The sequence below is a fragment of the Exophiala mesophila genome (genome assembly GCF_000836275.1).
Source record: "Exophiala mesophila strain CBS 40295 unplaced genomic scaffold supercont1.3, whole genome shotgun sequence".
Classification (NCBI taxonomy): domain Eukaryota; kingdom Fungi; phylum Ascomycota; class Eurotiomycetes; order Chaetothyriales; family Herpotrichiellaceae; genus Exophiala; species Exophiala mesophila.
Genome location: NW_015622506.1, coordinates 4,927,662 through 4,948,027, shown reverse-complemented (window position 1 = coordinate 4,948,027; position 20,366 = coordinate 4,927,662). Strand labels below are relative to the sequence as shown.

The 20,366-nt window shown below is 49.3% G+C and overlaps 5 protein-coding genes across 5 annotated transcripts; 2 read left to right on the top strand and 3 right to left on the bottom strand.

Annotated features, from left to right (window-relative positions):
- Nucleotides 1-310: 310 nt before the first annotated feature.
- On the bottom strand, nucleotides 311-1,247 carry PV10_05240 (uncharacterized protein). Its single transcript, XM_016369870.1, has one exon. It carries the CDS (start codon nucleotides 1,221-1,223, stop codon nucleotides 552-554), a length of 672 nt encoding a protein of 223 aa, XP_016225658.1. The 5' UTR covers nucleotides 1,224-1,247; the 3' UTR covers nucleotides 311-551.
- A 4,802-nt stretch (nucleotides 1,248-6,049) lies between these two features.
- On the top strand, nucleotides 6,050-6,943 carry PV10_05239 (uncharacterized protein; the record flags this gene model as incomplete). Its single annotated transcript, XM_016369869.1, has 1 exon — nucleotides 6,050-6,943. One exon carries the CDS (start codon nucleotides 6,050-6,052, stop codon nucleotides 6,941-6,943), a length of 894 nt encoding a protein of 297 aa, XP_016225657.1.
- A 524-nt stretch (nucleotides 6,944-7,467) lies between these two features.
- PV10_05238 (uncharacterized protein) lies at nucleotides 7,468-12,028 on the bottom strand (the record flags this gene model as incomplete). Its single annotated transcript, XM_016369868.1, has 2 exons — nucleotides 7,468-9,611; nucleotides 9,661-12,028. 2 exons carry the CDS (start codon nucleotides 12,026-12,028, stop codon nucleotides 7,468-7,470), a joined length of 4,512 nt encoding a protein of 1,503 aa, XP_016225656.1.
- Nucleotides 12,029-15,334: 3,306 nt separating this feature from the next.
- Nucleotides 15,335-17,124, bottom strand: PV10_05237 (uncharacterized protein; the record flags this gene model as incomplete). Its single annotated transcript, XM_016369867.1, has 4 exons — nucleotides 15,335-15,447; nucleotides 15,493-15,701; nucleotides 15,757-16,789; nucleotides 16,846-17,124. 4 exons carry the CDS (start codon nucleotides 17,122-17,124, stop codon nucleotides 15,421-15,423), a joined length of 1,548 nt encoding a protein of 515 aa, XP_016225655.1. The 3' UTR covers nucleotides 15,335-15,420.
- A 720-nt stretch (nucleotides 17,125-17,844) lies between these two features.
- Nucleotides 17,845-19,056, top strand: PV10_05236 (uncharacterized protein; the record flags this gene model as incomplete). The annotated part of the gene is made up of 3 exons (XM_016369866.1): nucleotides 17,845-18,197; nucleotides 18,256-18,396; nucleotides 18,459-19,056. 3 exons carry the CDS (start codon nucleotides 17,845-17,847, stop codon nucleotides 19,054-19,056), a joined length of 1,092 nt encoding a protein of 363 aa, XP_016225654.1.
- Nucleotides 19,057-20,366: the final 1,310 nt, after the last annotated feature.

Sequence of the window (20,366 nt, the reverse complement as noted above, 5' to 3'; positions counted from 1 at the left end):
CTGTGAAGCCCCGCCGTCAATTTATCCCTACCGAAAATCGCTGTTGCCAACAATCCTTGAAATCCGGTCAAACACGTGACGACCTTCGAGATCGAGTCGCATCTCGAATTCACGAAGGAAGAATTTATTCCTTTGGACACTTTGGGGTCTAAATTGCCGCGCCTGGGGAGAAGAGCGGAAACCATATCATACCTTATACAATACCTCCCCAACCCTAACTTCCTAATCCGCGATGGTGTAGGTGTTCACCTATACATTCTACGAGCAGCCATTCTGGCCTCATTGGCTATTACAACGTCGGATCCTACAATGCAAGCGAAAGTATAGTGATTTCCATTGGCAGATGTGGCTCAAGTTGTCTCAGACAACGCATCAAGTTGCATAGCACCAGGTCTATAAATATTCCTTTTTCTACTGCCAGCGCTTTTTGACCAAAATGACGAGGGTAAGTCATAAAGCTCATGACCTTGTCCAGCGCAAGAAGGCCCAACCGCACCGAGCTTGACCCTTTCAACTGAACCTTGCGTTTCGGCACGGAACACCAAGAGAACTCACAGCTTATTCTCAGCAGCAGAGACCCAGATTCCTTCTGCCTGGGTAAGGACGTGGCCTTGCGCGTCACAGATCTGTCCTCTGATCAACCACTTCCTCCCCTCTTTCGCCACAATCCAGCTCTTGACAGCGATGAGACCAGGGGTATTGACTCCGTCACGAAATGTGGTGTTCAATTGAACGGTGTAAAGCGGTGCTCTGCTAGAGCTAGAGGCTTGCCGGTGATATTCGACACAAATACTTAATGCCTCATCGAGTATTGCACATAAGACACCACCTTGTACGCGTCCTGCAAATCCGTCTAGGTCTTCTCCAACATCCAAGAGCATAATAAACTCGGAGTCATCGATGTTGTAAGTCTCAGCATTGGGAGAAAATCTCGACTGAGCAAGTGTGCCCCTTGCAACCTCTTTCGGCGTGGAAAACTGCTTTCGAGTGAGCATGAGCCAATGTTGGACGCAAGAAGGCTTGTTGATGGTTTTTGCGATGAATGCATTGTGACTCGTCCCGGGCGTGATTAGGCGAGTGGGACATGGGACAGCCCTGAAAAGAGGGTTTTCAATGAGTTTCCGTGTCCATGGTGTACGTTGAAAGAACTGGACATCTTTCTCTGGAGCGCTCTGAGCCGCGAGCCAGGGAACGAAATCATCCAACCCAATTGATACAGACATGATTATATTCTGCGCAAGTTCTAGTGAGGACAACGAGATCTCCTTAAAGGGGAATTGAGCAATTGGAGAAACAAAGAATCTTGCCAAGACACAATTCAATGAACCTCGGTACTCTGGAGCATTACCACGTACTGCGCCGTTTACTTCTATTGCGCCAACACATGAGGTTGATAGAGAAATCAAGCACGACTTATCGCAAGATTGAATCAATTGGGACTGCCGCTATTGAGGTTTCCAACAACCGTTGTCATCTTCCTCTCTTTACCGTCCACTTGCGTATGTTAAGACTTCGTGCCGCACTACTTCTGCGTGGTTAGCAGATGCACCTGAATATATATCGGCTAATTGCAGGACCGCTTATAGGATGAGGCAAAAGGATAGGATTTGGCCAAACCCGAGCTGCTCCTCCGGATAATTCCTGGATTGTTCCCAGATTATTGGATCTAGAGGGCATGCCACTGTCGCTCCGATGGATCTGTTGACCCGGCGTGCCATAAAAACATCGTAAATGGCCCGTTAGACAAACAAGACCCCTGCGAATGGAGTAAGGAATGGAGGCGTGACGGTGACACTAGCCTTAAGAACTATAGCAGTAGACAACAGCAGGCCACCTGAATAGCGTGCCATTGAAAGGTAGAATGCTTTGGTACTGGTAGTCGGTCGAGAACGCCATGTATTCCAAGCGAAGCCAATTGGGTACCATACGCGGTCCAGACGCAACCAGGTTGTGTAGTCTCCAGGGACAATGTTCTTGTTTTGAAAACGTATCGATGGGCTGCTAGACGAACCCTCAAACTCCAGTTTCGTAATCCTTGCGAATGAATACCGCGCTCCGTACCGACTTCCACTGAATAATGTGTGTGACCGATTGGAAGGGTAGTTGGTGATAGTCAGCGATTTGCGTACAGAGTACCTTTAACATCGTGTCCAAGGCTGTCAGTCCTTTCGAGAATTGTGGAGGAAGCTTTGCATGATGTTGAGATTTTCAAAGCGAACAGGACATGCAACTATCTCAACTAAGCCCATGACGGTCTTGCGACATATCTTTACGTTGGGTTTTGTGGTATAACTGAGGTATATCCCATTCGAATCTCTGCCGGGGTGGAGTCATTCCCCGTCATTCCCCAGATAAAAGAACCACCTCCCAATTATTCATTAACAATCATGATAATGGGGATGGAACTCCCTGTAAGCACCATGGGGCCCCACAGAGAAGTTGCTAGTGAGAATTCTGAGGTATCTCCGGAGACCAATTGGAGATAGGTCGGAGATGTGGTTGGTCCCGCCCATCCGTGTCAATGCCTCTGTCGCCGCCATACTTCTTCCTTGGCGGGAGGGTGACCCCGTGGGGGAACGATGATACAGATCTCTTCACTTCGTATGGCGCGCCTTGTTATATAGTCAGTTGATGCTCCACGTGCAAGCCCTGATGCAACCTGTCCAGTTCAACTTTGCAAAGAGACCTTACTACTCTATCCGGGTAGGCGAAAGACTGGCATAATGTTTCGAAAGAAAGAGGAGAAAGAAAGGGCCCATTATGGCCCATACCTTGTCTTTGTTTGCATGTTCGCTGCCCTGGGGTCGGTATCTTTCGGGTACTCCGCTGCCGTAATCGGCACCACGCTTGGGCAGCCTTCGTTCATCAGCCATATGGGTCTTGACACCGCCCCAAATGCAGCATCTCTTATAGGAGCCATGAATGGGCTCTTCTTCGCTGGCGGTGTCTTTGGTTCTGCGTTACATGGCTGGCTATCACATCGCTATGGGAGAAAGATGTCTATCGCAGTGGGATGCATTTTGATTATCATCTCTGGAGCATTACTCACCGGTGCTGTCAATATAAGCATGTTCATCGCCTTTCGGTTCTTCAATGGCCTAGGGTTCGTACACACTATTGCCCACTAAGCCATTGAGCTTCATGCTGACTGAACAGTGCCTTCCAATTGCTCGCTGGTGTCCCTCTGTATATTGCTGAGATTGTCAGCCCCAAGCACCGTGGTGTATTGAGTGATATTCACGCAGTCGGACTCAATGTCGGCTACGCGGGCTCTGGATACATCGGCTTAGGATTCTTCTTCACCGATTTTGCACAAGCATGGCGACCTCCCATGGGCATTCAAATGGCGCCGCCATTGATCCTGGTCTTGGGACTTTATTGGATCCCCGAATCGCCGAGATGGCTGCTCGCACAGGGAAGAGCAGAAGAGGCCTGGGCAATCGTTGCGCGACTTCACAGAAGCAGGAGCGATACTACGACCGAGTTTGCAGAGAGAGAATTCTACCAGATGAAGGTGCAAATTGACTTCGAGTCCAGAATGGACACTTCATACACCGAGATTTTCAGGCGGCCATCATTCAGGAAGCGGGCCATCATGACGATTTTCCTGACCTTCGTCGTGACTAGCAGCGGTGTCCTTGTGATCAACAGTAAGTGACAAAATCAAACGCCAGTGGCTTGCCAATTGCAACTAACCCGGTTTAAAATAGACTATGGTGCCTTATTGTATTCTAGTCTTGGATATGATGCAAGAGATACTCTGCTATTGCAAACTGGTTAGTTTACCTATGATATGTCTTTGAAGAGGATTCTAACTTTGACTTCAGGCTGGACGGCCACTGCCCTGGTATTCAATGCTGTTGCCATGTTGTTTGTCGACAAAGTCCGCAGGAATTGGTTAATTTCATTTGGATTTTTCATGCTAATGTGCGTCCAAATCTGCAACACGGCGCTGCAGAAGCACTTCCTGGGCTCCACAAACAAAGGCGGACTGGGTGCTGCAGCTGCCATGCTGTATCTCTATATCATCTTCTTTTCGCTCTTCCTTGACGGACCCTTGTATTTCTACGTTGCCGAAATCTGGCCAACACACCTTCGTGCCAAAGGATACGCTCTCGGTATGGGAGCTCTTTCGTTGGCAAATATGATCTGGCTCCTGGCTGCCCCGACTGCATTCGTCACCATTGGATGGACCTTTTACATCTTCTTCATTTGCTTCTCAGCTTTGGGATGTATTGTCTCGTTGACATGGTTTCCCAATACGCTGCACAAGCCACTCGAGGAGATTGCAACACTTTTTGGAGACCACGACCTGGTCAAAGTGTATCAGGAACAGATTGCGGCCGAACAGCTCGGTCCTCATGGTCAAACTGAGAACGGTCTGAAGGAGAAATCACAGACTGATGAAGAAGAGCACGTCGAGGCAGTCAAGTCTGAGACTGCACGAGTTTGCTGAGTTAGAGAAACAGAAAGAAGGGCGGTCCTAAGGGTATAACCAGACACATTTTGGTGGTTCTAGAACAAACACGCGCCCTATGCTTGCGCTTTCGGGGTTGCCTCATCGTCTTTTAAAGATCCAACGTCAAGGTTTTCTCCTAAAATATCGTGCTGGACTACATGAGCGTGAGTATCACTGAAGTCATCTCGTATTGCTTCAGAGCGCAAAGAACGTCAAACGTGAGGTCACAACGCCTTGGCCTTCTCATTTTAGGCTCCAGGAGGTGCCCATTGGCAGATCCCCCCACCCTAAGATAAAGTCTTTTCGACAGCCAGGCAGCACGGGCTAGCCAGCCAATAACACTGAGACCAACAGCGATGCTAAGACTATTCAAAGTCCGAAAATACGATGCAGTTGTTGCTCGCAGCAACTTTGTCCCGACCTCGTGTGATCAATAGGGTATATATACTGTAGTGGCATGTATGCTTGAGCTCAAGACACTTGTATTGTGAAATCTTCAAAATTGCAATATAACTCTGAGATTACGACTTAAAAAACGGAAACATGACAGTGCCAACAGATTACAAGACTACGTTCTTTCTCAATCTTCCGGTGTCGGACCTATCCGCGGCACTGAAGTTCTATACCTCCTTGGGATTCATACAGAACAAGACCTTCTCAGACGAGAACGCGGCTATGGTTTCAATCCCGCTTGACCTCCACAAAGAGGAGCCTGATGCATCAGCTGCACACAAATCTCCTCTTAAGGTTATGCTTCTAAGTCAGTCATTTTACGAGAAATTCCTTCCCAGCAAACGCGAGGCTGCCAACCCAAAGAAGGTCACTCAAGCTCTGTTCTGCTTCAGTATAGCAACCAGAGACAAGCTAGATGCCTTCCTAGACAACGCTCAACTCCTCGGAGCTCAGATCGATGTCCGAGAGCCCCAGGATCATGGCTGGATGTACGGCCGAGCCTTTTCTGACCTAGATGGCCATATCTGGGAGGTGACTTGGATGGATCCTAGCGGATACCAAGACAAAGAATGATATAGTGAACACAAGGGTATTACCACCCGCTCGGGCGACAGTGAAAGGTCCTTGTGGTCGATAACTTTGTTGGAGCATGGGATAGCTTCATCACTCATTCACTCGCCATGTCTTTGTCACCTCGGCACATTGATTCTTTGAAAGGTATATCGTCACTTCGAAGGTATTCGCTAATTCAAAGAATCGGGGTCATCGAAGTCGCAGTGGCTTTGTTCAATGAAACGGTCAATGCATTATCGTGGTAGAAAGGTTCCATATTGGAATGCATAAATAATCTTCTTCTGTCATATCGAATTCTACTTTTCTTCTCCATCAACGAATTCAGTGATAACCAACGATCGAGTACTTCGAAGCACCTTCTACACCAGTTCGACTGCAAGCCAAAGTACTTCATCAAAATCACTGAAACACAAACACAACCTCAAGATGTGCCAATTTATCCGCGAAACTATCCACTGCTCCGTCTGTGACGTCGAGATCATGCATAACTATAGCAAATTCCCTTGCTATTTGACTTGTCCTGAGACGGTGTGGGTTGAATCGACCGATAGATCATACATCATCATGCAATGCTCCGAGGCTTGCCAACAGAAGGAGCTGGCTAAAGGTAAAGTTGAACATAGACCGCAGCGACCAAAGCTTTGGATTAATACCAAGGTGACGCCGGTTCATGTTCTTGACAAGGCAATGTGGGAACAGCCACCATCTACGACATTCGAAGACTTGATGGATGTTGATGAGTCTGATGCCCAGGAGCCTTCTGAAGAGTATGTGCAGGGCGTGTGGACCGAGTACGGATACGAGGAACAGTTGGCCAAGGGCTGCCCTATCCCTATCCCTGGAGTCTCTGGCGAAGATGAGAGCAGTAGCGCATCTCAAGAGAGTACTTCCGAATACCCATCGGAGTACGATTTGATGATGGAATTCGTTGCATGCGAAGACGACCTGGCCAACGAGCGCGCCAACGAGACGATGAACCTTCTCCACTGGTGCCCTGGTCCAGAATGCTGCCCACCTTCACCACGCCTCCCACTGACTTCAGCACAGCGAGATGCGGCTATGGCCAAGCGCGATGAGATGAATGACTTCGTCAATCGTTATCTACCAGAGCTTGAAGCTGCTCAGAACGCCGAGTACATCTTCTGTGAAGCAGCTTCGAAGCTCTCGCGACATATCGAGACTGTCAAGGGTATTCAAGATGCCATCTCAGGTGATGATCGAAAATTGTTTGAGAACGGAATCGAGATTGAGCGTAGACTGGGAACTTGGCGCTGTGACAAGCAACAGGTTGGCCTTAGCAAGACTCTCATCTTGACCTTCCGAGACAATACGGAGATCGAGCTGACCGAAGAAGATTTCGATCGTCTTCCGGGACGCATGACGACCATGAATCCGAATGTCAAATCTATCCATACCATGCAGCGTGCCACACTGAAGGAACCTTACAATGGTTCTTGAAGGGCTGCAAGGGTTACAGGTAAGGCAATGTGATCTCAGAGGATGAGATCGCTCATTGAAACAAAGGTAAGTAGAACAGTGAGACTGCATGATAGTCATGGTCGCGGGTCGACTAGACATAGAGACATAGACACGGGTAGGACGGGCAGAGGCCCTTACTAGAGTGACAATATTACAAACCGATGAGATCAAAATTCCATATGCTTTCAGTAGAACATTCCTTTCAAGCCATGCGATAAGCCTCAAACCGAGCGGGTAACGCTTACGTAGGTTGCGTTGTACATTTCAGGCATCCCTTCTGTTCTAATGACTAGAGTCTGAAAAAAATCAACTCGAGGTTACCCAAAAGAAAATTTCGAAGAAAGGGATCAATCGCTTTTATGAAAGATGAATCATTTCTCTAGTGATTGACATACATGCGTGACGGAGGGGTATATTATACAGAAATATCATTCATGTCTTTGTCCTTAGTCGAGAAGACCATAGCTTTCACGCGACCCAGCAGCCACGTTGTGATCGTCCCTTCAATCGAACGTTTGACGACCGTCATGGATCGGAGATACGGGACTCTCTTGCTCAAGTTGGCCATAGCCTGTCGTCGATCGCTGAGACCGTCCTCCATCCTGTGTCCGTTGCATGGGATCTGATGATAGGGCATGGTCGGTTGGTGAGATTTGAGACTGCTGGATTCGCGAATAACCTTGTTCCCTTGTCCGTAAGGTCAACTGTGGCAATGGCTTGCGAGGAATGGAATAAGATGATTGAGGAGTATCCGATGTAGGTCCTGAACCATAAGTCTCTTGCTGATCGTCTGAAGTCAAGGGGTCGTTATTCGTAGCCACTGTAGTCGTGCTTTCTGCAGAAGGTTCTCCTGTGCCCGCGTCGACGGTCTCACCATTGGCTAGCTCAATGCCCCACCGGGCAGTGCCATCTTTCGTTTTGAAATCTGCTAGTATCGCTGCGGTATCCGGGTTGTAATTCATTGCTTCCGGGCCCTGGTCGTTCAACATTGCCATTAGTCGGTCGCTGCCAGTAAACATGACTAGCACGTCAGCAATGGTATCAACGCGCCATCTTAGCCTCGCTTTGTAGCCGGGACTCGCGAATGCAAGAGCTATGCTTGATATCATCAACCAAAGTAAGACAGCAAGCGCAATAGCAGCGGCAGCTCTCGACATTTGAAGAATCTCAATCGGCTGGACGACCTCCACGCTGACCATCTCGCCGGCACGTGGAGAGGCAGGAGGCTCCGTCCAAGAGGGTGAATCCACGTCTTGCAGATCCGAGGGCAGCCGCTCATCCAGTTTCTGGAATGCCCATCCACCCGAAGTAGTCGATACAGAGCTACTTGCGAAGTGCTGAAAAAAAGTGGAGAATGTCTGCTGCGCCGTTCTTTCGAGGGTGGCTGGGTCTAGAAGTGCCACTGTGTCAAAGTCGACGAGAGACAGCATACTGTAAGACATGTAATCCAGATTGAGTCCGGGGTTACGGATGTTGAAGGTTTGATCGTGCATGTACTGAGTTCTGGGATATCCTGACCTTGGCGTGGCCGTGAGCGCGGCAATGTCGCTCGCTCCGATCAGAGAGGCAAGATAGTAGGCTCCATGACTAATGGTGACATTGATTGGTCGTTCAGTACTTAACCCAGGTACCGCTTCCTCTGGATTGTGAATCGAGAATAGATCAGTCCATGAATCAGTGTCTGGAACAGGATCTGAAGTAAGGGTATAGTTCTGTACTCTGCTGGTAGCTATGTCGACAGTAACGCGGACATTGGCTGTTTCGATGATGGGACGGCACTCAATAGCAGTCAATTGAGGTGGCTCGTGCCAGAGTAGCCGTTTGGCCTCTGACGAAGCATTCGCCATAACGAAACCCTCCTGTGCCGTTCCATGGATCCACTTCACGGTAAGGTTGAAAGGATATGGTTGACCAATGTTCGGGAAAAGGACGCCTGCGTCTCGATTTGCCGACCAGTAACCCACAGAGGACGGCCCGAACCCATCATCTGTTCGGTTCTCGCAACATGAGAGCTGTGGTGGTTGTACGTAGAATGTAGTGGTGACATTTCGGCCTCCTGCAGTCCCACACAAATATCCAAGACCAATATTTGTGTTATTGGTGGAACAGGCAATAGTCCCGAGTTCGTAGCCAGTCTGAAGCGAAACTGGATTTACGGTCGTGTTCCAGTAGCTACTGTCGGTAAGATTTTGCTTTGTTGTCCATATGTCGCTGCTTTCGAATGCGTCAAAAGGCGTACATTCTAGCCGAGCATGTATTCCGACCGTGTCGAGTATGGCAAATGTTGCAGAGGACAAGGGAACTCCGCTCTCATCATCTGTCGAACTGTTGCCAATGTTTTGAACCGTTTTCATAGGCAAGGCGGTCAGGTCGACAGGAGCGAAACTCCAGCCACTCGAACTCCAAGGAGGTTCTGATCCGTTCAAAGAGAGTTGGATGTTCGCACCATACATCCAGGAAGTTGTCTGATTGGCAAATGACTCCCTCAGAACCTCACCAGCAAATGAGCTAGAGAAATAATCGACATCGTTGATTGTTCCCACAAGAAGCAAAGGTATCTGTCGTGATTCGAAAGAAACAGGCACCTCAGCTACATAGCTTCTACTGCTGTGCGTTCTGGACCATAACGCAGACATCGCGATGGTGACTGCCGTATGTTAGTAAACTCGCAGACCTAGGGAAGTCTGGGAACTTACATATTTCTGCATAGAAAGCTCCACATGAGACTAGTGCAAGCAGCCAGTGCCTTCGCTTGACGGCCCTGAAAGCCGCCCACAACATGTAAGATGCCTCATAGGTCAGGCTCACGCCGTCCTCGCCCGTCACAGGCTCCTTTGCTAAGGCGAGAAATGGCTGAAGCTTTCTCATACTAGAATCCACGGAGCCCCACCATAAGGCAATGCAGACCGCGAGAAACGTTGTGAGAATTGAAGCGGGATTAATGGTATCAAGTTGCATCCCTCCCACATTGAAATCGAGCTGATAAACAAATGCTGTCTGGTACAGGCCCTCTGTCTCAGAGAAGCCAAGAAGAACACCTATAGCAGCAGCGACGACCAACAGCGATGCGAATAAGAGGATGACGGGTAGTAGATGGAGCACAGATGGGAGACTGTTCCTTTTTGTCAGTTTCTCAATCAGCTTTTTATCGCTTCCAGCATTGAAATCTTTTGATGGAAAGAAATATAATGTGTTGTCCACAATCTGACACCAGAGGTTCTGGATGTGGAGTAGGAGACCCAAGGGATTGACAGGATCTGATCCACCCAGCTGTTGCATCGTGCTGGGCTCTTTGCACACGAGATTGGCAACAGAAATGCTCTTTGTAGGATCTGCCGATAGTTCGAGCGGCCTCCTTGGAAGACGAGAGGCAAAAAGCGCAATAAGAAGCAGAACAAGGTTGAGTGATAAAACAACCTCCAGAGTTATTGCAACAACCGGTACTACAACAATTCTCCGATTATTTGACAGAACTTGGCCTGAACGGGAGGGCTGAGATTCAGCTGAGACCAATGCCGAGTCAAAGACATCGCGGAATATCTCGCCTAGAAATCGTTGCTTCACTTGTGCGATTCTTGATCGGAGATCTTGGTCTTGCAGGATGGTTTCGGCAGAGTATTCGTAGCTTGCAGACAGAAGGGCCCCTGGGCCCAAAATTTCCATGTTCTCTTTGCCAGCGAACAGACGCTGTGGCCAGGATGTTTTATTCAAGAATAAAGTCTGCAAGCCCGCAATGTCGAGGAAACTGTCAGGGATTGGTCTTTTGTTGCGGACGTAAGCCTGTTCGTCGACAGAGACCACCGATTCGTCTGGTCCAACAGTGACGCTTACCGAGACGTTGGCGAAATAGTACCCAGCGGAACAGAGAAACCCTATAGCCTGTACGTCTGGATCAGGCTCAGCAACGCTATAATTGCCAGAAAATGGAGCGGTTGAGAACAACATCGCGTCATCACCAATACATCCCGTGGAGTTAGATGAAAAGGCATCATCTGGCGCAAAATTGGAGGGAAGAGTCCAATATGACAAAGAGGAAGTGCCAGTGTTATTGTCCACCGCCATCGATAACATGCATCCCGAATCACTGGTGAGTCGAAAGGACGTTACTGGCTGAGTGTTAGGCGGAATGTCGAGAAGTGATGCGTCTTCCAACTTCAAAGACTCGCATTCGAGTTCAGTACTGACGACGAGGGTTTCAGCATTCCAAATCTCACTCTGGGAGCTGAGAAAAGCGCCCAAAGATTTGGAGGTCTGAGTGGCAGGCCAGAATGGCAATATGGCGTACTTTTCCGTGATCCATGCTGATGTTGTAACGTTCTGAAGGATGTTGCCGATCGTACGGAAGTAGGTGGTCGACGATGCAACAGCTTGGATTGGCAACTCAGATGAGAGGGATAACTGCTCAAATGGTCGATCCCTGGAGAAAGTGACGTCTTGAGCGACTAGAAACGTCGAGGAGAATGGCGACACTATAAGAATGCCAAGTATGAATGAAAGTGCAGTGCAGAACATAGTAGAACTGAAGCCCTGTCCTCGTCGTCTGCTGGGAAAGCTATCATAGAAAGTTATCCACCACGCACGAGGCGAGTAGAATAGTGTGTTGGAAATAGGTGCACCATGCGGTGAGGATAGACGTGCGTAAGGCTCTGTACGCTTGACATCATTCAAGATGACAGAGAGTGAGAATACGTAGCACACAGCGACCAAAGTGGGCAGGAATCTCGACACGAAGAAGATCCCGCTGCTCCCGTTGTCGTCTCCCAGTCCCGAATGAAGGCTAGAGCTCACGTGAAGTGCAACCACCAACGCCAGGATAACAATCGTCAGTACAATGATTGTGGAAAGGTATTGCAATCTCAACGTTATGGGCAGCCATTGTGCTCGTGGCGTAACATCGAGGGTGCGGTTACGTTGCAATCGCCCTCCATGCTCATGTTTTTCGATAATTGAGGTAGATGCATTCTCCGACGATGAATGTAGGCGCATAGGTGGCTCAGTCCCATAAGCCGCTAGATTGCTTCGCTCCGGCAACTGTGATGGATTAGGAGCCGGCGTGTTGGCCATGATGACTCTCTCCGGTCGTTGGAAAGCGGTTGAAATCCAACCTATGGAGAATGAGCGCCAGCCTCACGGTATAAAAAGCTGGCTAGTAACACGAGAGGTTGCACAGAGCGCCATTCGTACCTGTCAAATCGGCTGTGCCAGTTTTCCGCTCTTTCAAGCAGGTCCACACATCTGCGCATCGAAGAAAGACAGGAAGTGTGAAGCTGGGCAATGAGGGAGAACACACTAGTTTTGTAGAGATCTTGCCAGTGTGGCTCAGAGGATCAGGCTGAAACAACTGTAGTCGCATCACTCTAGCCGCCTGTTCCAATGGCAGATGCCTCGAAACCATACCGAATGAACCATAGCGTTGGAGCGAGCCAAGACGTAGTCTGCATCACCAATGCGGCTAGTAGGGGAGATCTGGGGCCAAAACATGGGTCAAGGTGGTCTAGGTACGAGTATGGCTATTATTCGTAGGAGCGTTCGAACACTTTTGTCCTTGGGTCACCACACCCAACCTTTGGTGACCCAGTACCACCCCGCTGTGCAAAAACAACGATTGGCTGTGCGTACATACATACATGCCATCGCGGCGAGGGGCGAATTAGCGAGTTGAGGGGTTCGTCGAATGGCTAATTCGACATGCCTCCCCGTGGATGGCAAATCTCAACTTCAATCGCGAAGGTTGACCAGCTTCTTCACGTGACCGACACATGACTTTGATACAACCGAGGAGATCTCACGCAAGAGCCAATCAAACGACACTTCAACGCGCTAAGCCTTGAAAATCACGTGACATAAGCTTGGCACCCCTCGTATTGATGCTGACATTCTACTCAGGGTGAAGCCCCTCTGCGAGCTTCCCTCTTCTGAATCTTATCTCATGTAGTAGTGGAGATCTCATCGATCAGACTGAGGACTTGAACTGTTCAGGAGTTCAAAAATTTAGTGACAGTACCAGACACTGTGTGACCATTGGTCCCCTCCTCGTACCTGAATACTTACATCATTAAATACATCAGGTTTGCGCAGGGCTAGCGAGTGACAGACGGTCTCACCCTCACCGATCGCAGAGCCTGGAATTGACTCTCTGACGTGGAAATCAGCAAACACAGAGTCCAATTTCGACAGGATAACGTTCTTCTATCGATTCAACAAGAAATTAGTTTGTTGCCCGCTTCTGCTCCTGCGGGGGCCCATTACATTTCCAGCGGCGGGAGTCTCACACCTGGCAAGATTTCTAGACCATATATTTGAAGAGGTATACTTTTCGTATCCTATAAAGCGACACGACTTGGAATCCTTCAACACTGGCGAAAGCATTCGAAACCCCATACCTGGCTCCAGAGGTGATGCCACGAAGCCGTCGAACTCTAGAAGGGAAATAAGAACAGACATTTCAGTTCCAAACACAATATTTTGCATCAAGACAATGTCACAGTCTGTCAGCGTCCTTGTTGTTGGTGCTGGTCCCACCGGCCTCACATTGGCGCTCGAACTTGCTCGTCAGAAGATATCCTTTCGCATAATTGACAAGGCTCCTGCACTGACTGATAAGTCGAAAGCCCTGGTAATGCAGCCGCGTAGCGTGGAACTGCTCGACCGACATGGGTTGGGATCAAAGCTCCTCAGTTGTGGCGTCAGTACTACAGGAATAACCATCGTCATCAGCGGGAAAAAGGTCACTGAGATCCCCCTCAGCAAGATTGCCAGTCAAGTCAAAGACAGCTTCCATCCTTTACCTCTATTCATTGAGCAATCAGAGACGGAGCGAGTTCTTCATGATCGCCTATTACAATACGGTTGTAAGCTAGATCGTGGGATTACTGCCAAACACATTGTTCAGGACGACAACGGTGTCAATGTTACACTCGAAGACTCTTCTGGAATACAAACACTGATTCGTGCGAACTATATTGTTGGTGCCGACGGTGCGCATAGCATTGTACGACACGCGTCTGATGTCTTCACATTCGATGGTGCAGAGTATGCTCAGGACTTCATCCTCTGCGACGCCCATATACGGCCCACCCAAATTAGTGACAACTTGCACATGTGTCTTGGTAAAGGTCAAATGGCCTTGCTGCCACTCAAAGATGATAAAGTCCGTGTCATAATCACTCTCCCCACGAAGCTTGATGCCGAGTTACAGTTATCCGACATTCAGAAGTTTCTCGATGCAATGGCTCCCGGGTACGGTGAGCTCTATGATCCTACCTGGATGACACGTTTCTCGCTACACCACCGAGGAGTCAACTTCTATCGTGATCGTCGTTTGTTTGTTGCAGGCGATGCTGCCCACATTCACTCACCAGTTGGTGGCCAGGGAATGAACACAGGCATTCAGGATGCTATCAATCTTGGCTGGAAACTCGGCGCTGTCATTCGTGGAGAGCGGCCCGATTCTTTTCTGGATACATACCATGACGAACGTCATCCCGTTGGCCAGCAACTCCTGAATTCCACAGACCGGGCTTTCACTTGGTTGACTTGGTCTAATCCAATCTATATGTGCATTCGCAACACGTTGCTGCCGTTGATACTACCCCGTGTCACAAGCAATATCGATCGCCTCAAGCAGGGCTATCTCTTTGTTTCAGAATTTGCTATATCTTATGCCAATAGTCCGATCGTTGGAGAAGGCCCCGGGCATAACTGTCCCGTGACTGGCGGTAGCCGAGCGCCAAACGGCAGACTGATGGACAAGTCCGGGGAGAGAAAAACATTGTATCAGATATTGCCAGCGGACAGTCATAGCTTGGTCCTCTTCGCCGGCTCCGGTCCCCACGCCGCGTCTTTGACAGAAGTCAAAACGGCCAAAGAGAGATTTATGCACGCACGACCAGAGGCGAGCAAGGCCGACATCTATATTGTCCACAGCGCTGAAGACCTCACTACCCTGGAGGCGAATCACTTTTGGGACGTGGAAGTGGCTTTGCACCAAAGCTTTGGCTTCAAGGCCCCTGGCTATGCATATATACGCCCCGATTTCTACATCGCTCACATTGGTCTTCTGTCTTCACTGGACAGCTTATTCTCCAGGCTTTCAGACATCTAGAATGACACTCAACTAACCAGATAGCGACGATAATCTTGTCATTCTTATCTCGCACTCCATACGACAGCCAAAACTTGTCCCGGGTTTGGAAAAGAAACTCCAACTACTTAGTTTCTATTAAAGTACTAGGTATTCCGGCAACTTCTAGTCGCCATTGTTTTAGCAATAATGCCATTGAAATGCTTATGTCTATGACTCGTTCTAGTTCTCCCATTATTTCAGTCACGAAAGGCCTCTGAGTATAAGACCTCCAAAGGCGATACGCCCACGCTGATAAGAAAGATTGCTAGATTCGTAGCAACAGAACAACGCTTCACTGGACCAAAACTTGAATATCTCCGTTTCCCGGCCTTTACAAGATGTATCGGAACTGAGGGTTCTGGAGCATGTTAGTCTGCTTCATGTGATTCACAGGTTCACTTACTGTTCGATCTGTCAGATCGTCTTCGTAGGCATGCTCAAAGCCTTCCATTGTGCCCGTTTTATCACGGCGAGCATTCTCCCACATACAGACAAACCGGTACACAATCGCAAGAACACCGGCAATGATGGCAGTGATCACTACGACGATAAAGCCCGGGACATAGCGGGGTGCATCTTGGGGCTTGAAAACCAGAGGACCGACGAAATTGCCTACCAATCTTGTTAGTGCGTGGAAATCGAATTGCGCGAAACACCATAGACTTACCAAGGCAATAGCCAATATAGATACCTGATGATGCGAGTGATCGTTTAGTGTATCCGGCAGTATTGGCGAGCCCATGGCCCATCAGAATGGCGTAGCCGGAGCCAACTGAAGGAAGGATATAGCACGCAAATAACAGCGCACCTGTCTGCCCACGAGGCAGAAGCCAGAGTAGCAGCGCCGCCAGTGTCGTGCCCATTTGAGCACAGAAAATAAGGTAGGATCGAATGTTGTTGAACTTGTACGCCAAGTAAGGAACAAGCAATTGCATGGTGCCAGCATAAACACCGGCAGGCATAAGTAGTAGCAGTGAGTTGAGTCTGTTGAAGCCAAATCCGTTAATAATGATAGGAATGAAGGTTGAGATAGGCCCATTTGCGATCATGCAGAGGAAGGCGATGGAGAACATAATCCAAAACTTGATATCGACAAGTAGCTCTAGTGCTTGGGAAGTCTTCCAGTGAGTGTTGCGGACGCCGGAATTGTTGGATCGCATGCGTGCAACGGCGATATATCGCTCGCGCTCATTGAATCCTTTTGCTCTGATCGGGTCTGGTGGCAGCACGAACCAAACGGCGATACCCCAGACAATAGTGAGAGCACCTGCAAAGAGATACATGTACTGCCAGGGTGAGAGACTGCCTTGGATGTGACCAAGGCCGTAGTTCAAAATGGGTGAGAAGACGGATGCGTAGCCAGTGCATGCATACCAGACTCCCATTCTCAATGCCTGTTCATTCTTTTTGTACCAGCCTCCAACGATCATCATAAACATAGGAGAGATACCAGCTTCGGTGAAGCCGAGGAAGAAGCGTTGTGCGTAAAGCCCTTGGAAATTGGTGCAGGCTGGGGTGAGAATTAACGTGATGCCCCAGACCACAGTGATCACGGAAGCCACTCGTTCGATGGGGTATCGTTGAGCAATCATCATGGCTGGCTGGGCGCCAGCAATGAACCCAAGGTAGAATATGGCGGAGGAAAAGGAGTAGCGATTCCCAGTTCCCAATTGGAGATCATCTCGGAGCCCAAAGATGGCCTGAGAATGAATCAGTAAACCACCAAGGTCAAAAGCAAAAACCCCTGTGTACTTACAGCTTGACCAAGCATGGCCTTGTCATAGTATAACAATCCGTACGTGACGCAAAGAACAGGCAGAAGTTTCCAGTCGATCCGCTTGGTGAGCTTCTTCTCCTCTTCTGGAGACCACTCCTGGTCTCCCTCGTAGCTAGCCAACACTATGGTCGCTTCATCGCCATGAACGGTATCAACTTGGAGGCGGCCCTTCTCCTCATCGACAGAGGTGGTAGTCACATTTTCTGTCCCATTGACGTGCTCAGAGAGCCGAGTATCGGCTTTGATCTGCTCAGACATATTGAAATGTGCTCCCGTTGATCAAAATTGTATATTCGTTGGATTTGGAAGGTCAACTGGGATCCTCTTCCTGAATGGGTGCAGATCTCTTCCCACGGTGTATCGAGGATAGATAAGACCTTTTATGAGCCAACGGCAACCCGACTGTGTCCACTCCTAGCCCCGTATCACCTTGCAACCGGACTCTCTACCCCGTACGCAATAGTCAAAAAAATCTGGAGTGCATAGATGAAAAGAGCAGTTGCTACCCCAGACTGCCGGGCGTCTGAGTGTTTTCCCGCGATTTCGGCTAGGGACCCCGTCGAAGATTGAACGTGGGTGCACGGGCTACTACCGAATATCGGCGCCGTCGGTAACCCGTTCATGGTTTAGCTTTGCTCGCCTCGAGACCAGTTGGTGGAGACATGAAATCCTATACTTTCTTGGCTAATATTCCCATGCGGAGATCGGGACACATTAGTTGTCCTTGTGAACGTTGTGCTCGTTCGTAAGGATTATCGACACGTCCGACAACGGCAGCAACGACAAATCCCGTTAGGCAACCGAAGTGCAAACGCTGCTTGAGAAGCAAGTCTAACGCCTTGTGTGCACTTCGTGAAGACGAGGGGTTGACCGCTTCTCAAAGAGCATTGCGCTTGATTCGGGTTTCCCTAGGGTTGAAAGCGAAGAGGAAGACATTGAAGTCTATGACACAGCCACTACAGTTGTTGCATCAATACCATGGCATCAAAAAGCCCGGCGTTCAAGGTGCCCAGAGGAGATGTGACAGTGAGGGTTTCCTTGATAAACCCAGTCAATTTTGGACCGGCGATCTTGAAAAGATTCATGGCTCCGGATGTGCCACATCTAGAAAGATTCAAGGATTCTCCTTCTCTCACATTCCTCATCGAGCATCCATCAGGGAGGAAACTGGTCTGGGATCTTGGTATCAGGAAGGACTACCAGAACTATTCCAAGTCAATATCTGATTATCTTCCGACCACAAACTACAATATTCAGGTGGACAAAAACGTAGTTGATATCCTGGAAGAAAATGGGATACTGGGAGACGATATTGAGGCTGTGATTTGGAGGTATGTTGTAACCTTACGGCTAGATGAGAAAAGTGACTTTGTTAACAGTAAATTCAAGCCACTGGCACTGGGATCATATTGGAGACCCTTCCAGCTTCCCGCCGAAGACAGATCTGATTGTTGGGCAAGGCTTTTCGGAGGCTATGCTGCCTGGTTATCCAACCAACCCAGCATCGCCAATCCGTGAGAGTGATTATGTGTGAGTCTTCCCAGATCAAGCGTGGTTGCGTTAGAGTGCTGATACATCGACCAAATTCGCAGCGGTCGAAAGTTACGAGAAATCAAGTTCGAGGGGCCAGATGTGATTCAAATTGGCCAGTTTCCCGCCTTTGATTATTTTGGCGACGGTTCATTCTATCTACTCGATAGCCCCGGACATGCTATTGGCCATTTGTGTGGACTGGCTCGCACAACCCCAGAGACTTTCATCCTAACAGGAGGTGATGTTTGTCATTATGCTGGGATCTTTCGTCCATCCCAGCATCTACCAATGCCTGCATCAATCGAGCCACATCCCTTCCAGTCTCACTCACATGGTGCTTTCTGCCCAGGAGCCACCTGGGAAGAACTGCAGAAAGATAGGGGTCGAACACCAACCGATACCCTATTCGACATGACATTTGGGCATGACGTCCCGCTTGCCACTAAAACCATGAGGCAACTCCAGGAGCTCGACTGTGATGAAAATGTCTTCGTAATTATTGCCCATGATTCCACTGTGAGAGATGGCGTGGACCATTTTCCCAAGTCACTTAATGACTGGAAGGCAAAGGGATGGGGTAAAGCGTTGAAATGGGCCTTTCTCCGCGACCTGGAGCCTTACTGGAAGTCAAAAGAAGCAACTGCCCCGTCAGAATAAGGAATCACTGCGGGCTATAGTGTCTCTGGCATTAACAGTGCTCTGGCCGATGACCGGCAACTCTAATCATTCTTGCATACCTCCACATAATGGACCAAAATGACAAGTGCCACGTGAAGACTTTCGGCAAATCGAGTCCAAGCTGCCGGTAGGCTTTGTAATTTGTCTCGAGACCCACTTCCATAATGCTTCCGTTCTTCCCGGGGCTTCTCTATACTTTGACAATCCACTTATAGGCAACTTGGCAAGTCAATCCTATAGCCGGAAGTGGCACTCCCGGCTGGGTCATGTGTCTCCGGACATATGTCGGCGAAGCATAGCTGCAAGGCCAAATAGGGGCCAAGGGCGTGGAGATAGAACTTGGACGTCTAGAGCCCAGCCACGCAACACAATTGACCCGGCACGGTATTTTCGGTCACACGTCCATCCAGCAGAGCGGGCAGTAAGCACAGAAAGTGTTACAGAGGCGGTAGCACATCGAATACTAGGACACAAGCAGCGGTGCTAAGCTCGGAACAATGTCTGCGAATTTCAGCGCAATCCCGCCCTCTCGGTCTCTGTCAGGGAGGGTAGCCGTCGTTACCGGCGCAGGATGTGCTGGAGAAGGAATTGGAAACGGTAGAGCGATCGCAATTCTGCTCGCTGATGACGGTTGCGACGTGCTATGCGTCGACAGGAATCTTGAGTGGGCAACTAAGACTGTTGAAATCATCAACTCTACGCCGGGCCGAGGGAAGGCCTTGGCTATTGAAGCAGATGTCACATCTCAAGACGACTGCAGCCGAGTGGTCGAGACGGCATTGGAGACGTTTGGGAAGCTGAACATTCTCATCAACAACGTGGGAATTGCTGGTGCTACCGGGACAGCGGTCGATGTAGACATGGAATCGTGGGCCAGGGGCCTTGAGGTCAACGTATCCAGTATGGTTTCGATGGCCAAATTTGCTGTCCCTGCCATGAAGCGCAATCCAGGCCCAGTCAGGGGCTCGATTGTCAATATGGGTAGTGTGGCAGGCTTGAAAGGGGGAACACCTCATTTGCTCTATCCTACAAGCAAAGGCGCAGTGGTCAATATGACGAGAGCCATGGCAGCACACCATGCCGAGGACGGGATCAATGTCAATTGTGTTTGTCCGGGGGTAAGTAACCTAGTCCCTCTAATTGTCCCGTTGTACCACTCTCCCTGCTGACACGGAATAGATGCTGTACACTCCGATGATGTATGCGGGTGGTATGACAGAAGAGGCCCGAGAGGCACGGAGGAAGAGAAGTCTTTTGGGCACCGAAGGCACTGGGTGGGATTGTGCATG

What these genes read in the sequence shown, in the direction of transcription:
- PV10_05240 (XM_016369870.1), bottom strand. Translation starts at nt 1,223, where the DNA reads ATGTCTGTATCAATTGGGTTGGATGATTTCGTTCCCTGGCTCGCGGCT.